This window comes from Cervus canadensis, chromosome X (assembly GCF_019320065.1).
Source record: "Cervus canadensis isolate Bull #8, Minnesota chromosome X, ASM1932006v1, whole genome shotgun sequence".
Taxonomy (NCBI): domain Eukaryota; kingdom Metazoa; phylum Chordata; class Mammalia; order Artiodactyla; family Cervidae; genus Cervus; species Cervus canadensis.
In genome coordinates this window covers 144302132-144306950 of record NC_057419.1, presented here as the reverse complement: position 1 = coordinate 144306950, position 4819 = coordinate 144302132, and the positions used below count along the sequence as shown (strand labels likewise).

The window sequence follows — 4819 nt, the reverse complement described above, 5'->3', positions numbered from 1 at the left end:
GAAGAGTCCCATCTAAAATTCCAGCCCTTATATGCCTTAGAAGATCAAATCAGGCCCCGTGTTTTCATTTCCTCATTTCTGTGACAAGGGAGCTACTTCACGTGACCACTTCTCCCAAGGTTCTCCATCTCTATGATTCCAACTTTCAGGAAAATCACTTAGCATTCTTGTTGGGAGGCACATATATTGAATAATATCCTGCAAACTGAGAAGGAACTTTGAGACCAAAAAAACAAAAAACAAAAAACAAAGTGAGCAATGCCATAAAGTGCAATTATGAAGTTCACTGTGGGTAACTAACATAAGGCACAAGGACAGAGTCGACAGATAATCCAGAGGCATTTGCAGCTGCACTGCACACTGACTGCCAAAAAGGGTACAAGAGAATTTAAAGGGGCCAAAGCTAAAAGTAAATCTGACTACCAAGAGAGAAGCACATATGCAGCAACTGGAATTGGGGTTCCTCCCTCCAGGGGTCCCATGACCATTAACCATCTATGTCAGCAAAAACCACTCTTGCAGGTTTCATATCAGATGAAAGCAAAGGCAAAAGTTAATAGGGTACTCATGTGGCTTGGACTCACTTCTTGTAAATTAGACTAAAGCTCAATCATGTGAAAAGTGGGGAGGTTTGGACTGTGTGAACAAAGATGGAACTGACAAAATGAAGTCAGTATGTATCAGCCACACAATCCCCAAGTCAGGACCCACTTGATCTTGGGACAGGAGGGCCTTTCCCATGTGCCAAATCTGCTAAAATATCTTTCCTGCACTCATTGTTTTGGCTTAAATATACCCTTGTATACTTTCATTCCTTAGAAGACCACCAGAAAGGAACCACAGGAGCCTATGATAAACATATTGGTTATATTTATTATTTTACTGCTTCATTAGAAATGAAAATAAATTGTGAGAAGATGCAAAACTGTGCAACATAAGAATAATAAAGCAATAGAGGGAATCATTGTAGAAATTTAAAAGCAGCTTATCCTATGGGGAAGCAAAGGCTACACACACAAAGATCATCAACTGTGAGATTATTGACAGCATCTCCCTGTTGGAATTTATGCACCAATAGAAGTTTTAAGATGAAGGAACATTGGCTACCCCTGACCTCTTAGCCAGGGTGAGAAGGTGACAACAGAAGATACCTAAAATCTCTACAAAGATTTGCCAAAAGCAAGACACTCAAGCGATGTTGCTCTTGCAAGGAGGTCCCCATTTTATGATGTTTGAGCACACTCTTTCTCCTGCTGGATAGCTGGGTAAAAAACAAACACACAAAAAATTATTATGAGGGTATTTTCCTAAGATTAAGTTCAATTTCTTCCAAAAGAGCTCTTTGCCAAATCATTGGAGGCTGCCATAAGAAAGAAAGTGTTAGTCGCTCAGTGGTGTTCAACTCTGCAATCCCATGACCTGTAGCTCTCCAGGCTCTTCTGTCCTTGGGATTTCCCAGGCAAGAATACTGGAGTTGATTGCCATTCTCTTCGCCAGGGGATCTTCCCAAATAAGGGACCAAACCTGAGTCTCCCACATTGCAGGAAGATTCTTTACTATCTGAGCCACCAGGGAGGCTGCCATACCTTCTTTACATTTAGAATGCTAAGGCACTAACCACAAATCCCCAGTCAGGTGTGTCTGTGTGTGTGCAAAGTAATGAACCAGACATTTGTTAGACTCAACTGTAGGTTTCTTTCTCCCCATTTGAGAGGTAGATATGTTGTTGCCATTTTTTCCATAGATTACTCTGAGACTGAGGGGCAAGTGAAGCATTTTCTTCAGATTTATCTATCACTATATGATTAGGAAGGTATGCCTTCTCAGACAATCTTGACTACCTTTGGAACTTTTAGATAACAATACATGACAAAATCTTTTCCTTGGCTTGGAGTTTCTCCAGCAGCCTGTAAGTGGGGAGGGCCAAATTGACCCTTTGATCCCTGGGAAATGTGAGGATACCCAATATCTAAACTGATCATCTCACCTCATCCTGTCGTCAGGTACAGAAGGCCAAAGCCATAGTTTGCATGGCTCATTAGGGATGAGATAAAAGTTCTAAAACACTAGATGCAGAAAAATGACAAATAACCAAAATTGGACAAAACTCTTATATTTCTAATGTTATGTCCAATATTCTAAGATTGGTCTTAATGTGGTTTTTAATAATGTTCCAAAAAAATAAGTTTTTGTATTCCCTCAATCCTACTAAGACCAATTTTGCAAGGACTACTTATATAAGCAACATAAAAAGGCAACAATTTGCTATTTTCTAATTTTACATTGGGCTTCCCTGGTGGCTCAGAAGGCAAAGAATCCACCTGCAGTGCAGTAAGCACAGGTATGATCCCTGGGTTGGGAAGATACCTACTCCAGTGTTCTTGCCTGGAGAAGTCCAGATAGGGAAGCCTATTGAGCTACAGTGCATGGGGTTACAATCAATCACGACTGAATGACTAACACAATGTTACATTAAATAATTGGTACCCTATTGATTACTTTGTGGCAAAATTTACTAGAAGCATGCATTTACCAAACCTGTTAATTTTCACCATTGTTTGTCTCAAATAGAAAGTCTCCATGACTTACTTTCCTTTGAGGGAAGAGTGTTTTTTTCTTTAGTATTAGTTTTCTTCAGTTTGGACCTGTCAAACTTCTCCACTTCAGACAAGTCTGGCTTATCACTCATCTTGATGAAAAGACTGAAAAAAAAAAACAAAACAAAACTAAAGAAAACTTACCTGGTAGAACTATTATCATATTAAGGAGTAAGAGCCAAAATTCTCACATTTAATGTCAATATGTATTTTACCTACTGATTTTCAAAAGGCAAACAGCAACAGATCTTAGAAGAGTCATGTTTTTATTAGAATTTTATTCCGCATCATTATCCCATTACTGAAGACAGTAAATGCCATTGGATCAGGCGCACTAGTAAACACAATGTTTTGGAAGCCAGGAGCCAATATGTCTGACTCTTAAAATCACATCAAAGGTAAAATGGAGGTGATAGAAACACATGTGCAGATAGGGACAGAAGAAAAAATAAGGACTGTGTTTAACCAACTAATGAATTTGTAACAGAAGATAGCACTATTTGAGTACCTTCACTTTGTATTCAATTACTTTGAGAGGGGGGCATTTTTCTTGGGGGATTAGGGACCAGCACACAAAAGTAGCATTAACTGGACTAGTTTCTTTCTATTTCATCTGCCCAAAGACAGGAGACTAAGAGGCTACAATAAGAGGAGGGATTAAACCCAGTCAAAACTAATTACATGTCTCACAATAGCTCCTTGTGGGACTGGTTTGTAAGTGCTGTAAGATGGAACAGCTAATTATGATCAAACCAGGAAATGCCGCAGAATGGGGTAAACCAAACAGAGTTGATTTTATTTTACCATGTTTTCTCCTCAAGAGGAGAGAGGAGGAGATGAAGCTAGGAAGTGAGGTGCCCAGTGATCATTCTGGGTTTGTCCGGAGGAGACAATAGGAGACCTCTGAACCCAGAAAGCAAAGCTCTCCTGCACGTGTCTGTTCTCACCCAGGTGGAGTAAGACACTTCTAGTGCTCAGACGAGAATGGAGAGGCCTCCAAGCAGCCAGACGTCCCGAATATGCCTCCTCCCCATCAGGTTCACCCTAGGACCCTCCTGGACAAGCGATCGGCTGCCAGTCTCCAGAGGTGGGGAAACAGGGACTTTAAATAAAAAACTAACAGGGCTGGGTGCACAAGCAACGTTGTCAGCAGCAATTTGCTTACATTTTAAAATAAGTATTATCATTGTTGGGAGCCCAGTCCAACCTAGCAGTAACAGGAAAGGAGGGAGCAAAGGGCCAGTCCCAGAAAGCCCTTTTCAAGTCTCAAACTCCTCGTCCCCTCAGCCTCGGACCTACAGCCGCAGTGGATGACCACTCCTGGGGCTCCAGCCTCGGACCTGCCAAGGGAGCATCGCTGGAAGGATCCGAATCCCGCTCAGAAGGGGTCGCTGCGAAGACAAAGGTGTGGACTCCCCAGGAGGCGCCGCTACAATCACCGGTCCTAACCTCCGCCCCTTCAATTCCTTCAGGCCCTATTCGTCCGCCCCACGGCCGCCACGCCCTCCTGTCCCCATAGTCCTCAGTCTCCGGAGGGGCCGTACATTCTCACCAGAAGGCCTGAAGACCAGAGAAAGGTAGAGGGCTGCCCGGACACCGCTTAGCACACTGGACGAGGTTAGCCCTTCCCGCGCAGAACCCCTCAGTTTTATGGTGCCTGTCAGGCTCTGCCCCAGTTCTCTTTGATTGGCCAAGGAATCCCAGACCCGCCTCCTCGCCCCTCCCACCGCTTTAGCCTTGCTGGCCCGAGTCCACTATCTCTCTTCTACTCAAGACCTCACCTCAGTAACTGGGTGTTAATAACTTTAGTTATTATGAGAAACGTTAATGTTTCTCATTGCTGCCTTTAGAGTATTCCTCTCACACATCCCACAGCTTGTGTCACCAAATAGCCTGCATTGTCATCATCAAGCAAACTTCAGTGCTCCTCCTCTCCTTTATTTCTCAAAGATTTTAGCTACTGCACTAGATCATTCCCAACAGTAGTTATCCTGTCTTAATTCCTGGTGAACTCAAGAATGATCGTTCTGATACACCTCCTCTTTTTCCAGTTCGTTCCCTTTGGTACCCAGACCCCACTGTCCTTTAACCTCACCAGAATCTCTAGTCCATTGGTCTTACCAGATTTCACCATCTCTCTCTCTCTTACTGTTTTCTGTCCCCTCCTTCCCTAGCTCAAATGTCATGCTCAGTCCTTGTAATCACTCACTGACTTATACCCT

The 4819-nt window shown here is 43.0% G+C and overlaps 1 protein-coding gene across 5 annotated transcripts; it reads right to left on the bottom strand.

The window, feature by feature from the left end:
- Positions 1-853: 853 nt before the first annotated feature.
- TMSB15B (thymosin beta 15B) lies at positions 854-4250 on the bottom strand. 5 transcript variants are annotated; one of them, XM_043458607.1, is made up of 3 exons: positions 4150-4250; positions 2590-2702; positions 854-1261 (listed from the first exon to the last, which is right to left on the bottom strand). In XM_043458607.1, exons 2-3 carry the CDS (start codon positions 2687-2689, stop codon positions 1224-1226), a joined length of 138 nt encoding a protein of 45 aa, XP_043314542.1. In that variant the 5' UTR covers positions 2690-2702; positions 4150-4250; the 3' UTR covers positions 854-1223. The 5 variants fall into 5 exon arrangements, with proteins under 5 accessions (XP_043314542.1, XP_043314543.1, XP_043314544.1 ...); XM_043458608.1 differs by having other exon boundaries at positions 4142-4249; XM_043458609.1 differs by lacking the exon at positions 4150-4250 and adding an exon at positions 3893-4106.
- Positions 4251-4819: the final 569 nt, after the last annotated feature.

Bases quoted from the DNA above. Each gene is read 5' to 3' on its own strand.
- TMSB15B (XM_043458605.1), bottom strand. From the start codon at position 3,952: ATGCTCCCTTGGCAGGTCCGAGGCTGGAGCCCCAGGAGTGGTCATCCA. The intron at 2,703-3,896 runs GTAGGTCCGAGG...TTTTTTTTTCAG, and splicing joins AGTGGTCATCCACTGCGGCT to TCTTTTCATCAAGATGAGTG. The intron at 1,262-2,589 runs GTAAGTCATGGA...TTTTTTACCCAG, and splicing joins CACTCTTCCCTCAAAGGAAA to CTATCCAGCAGGAGAAAGAG.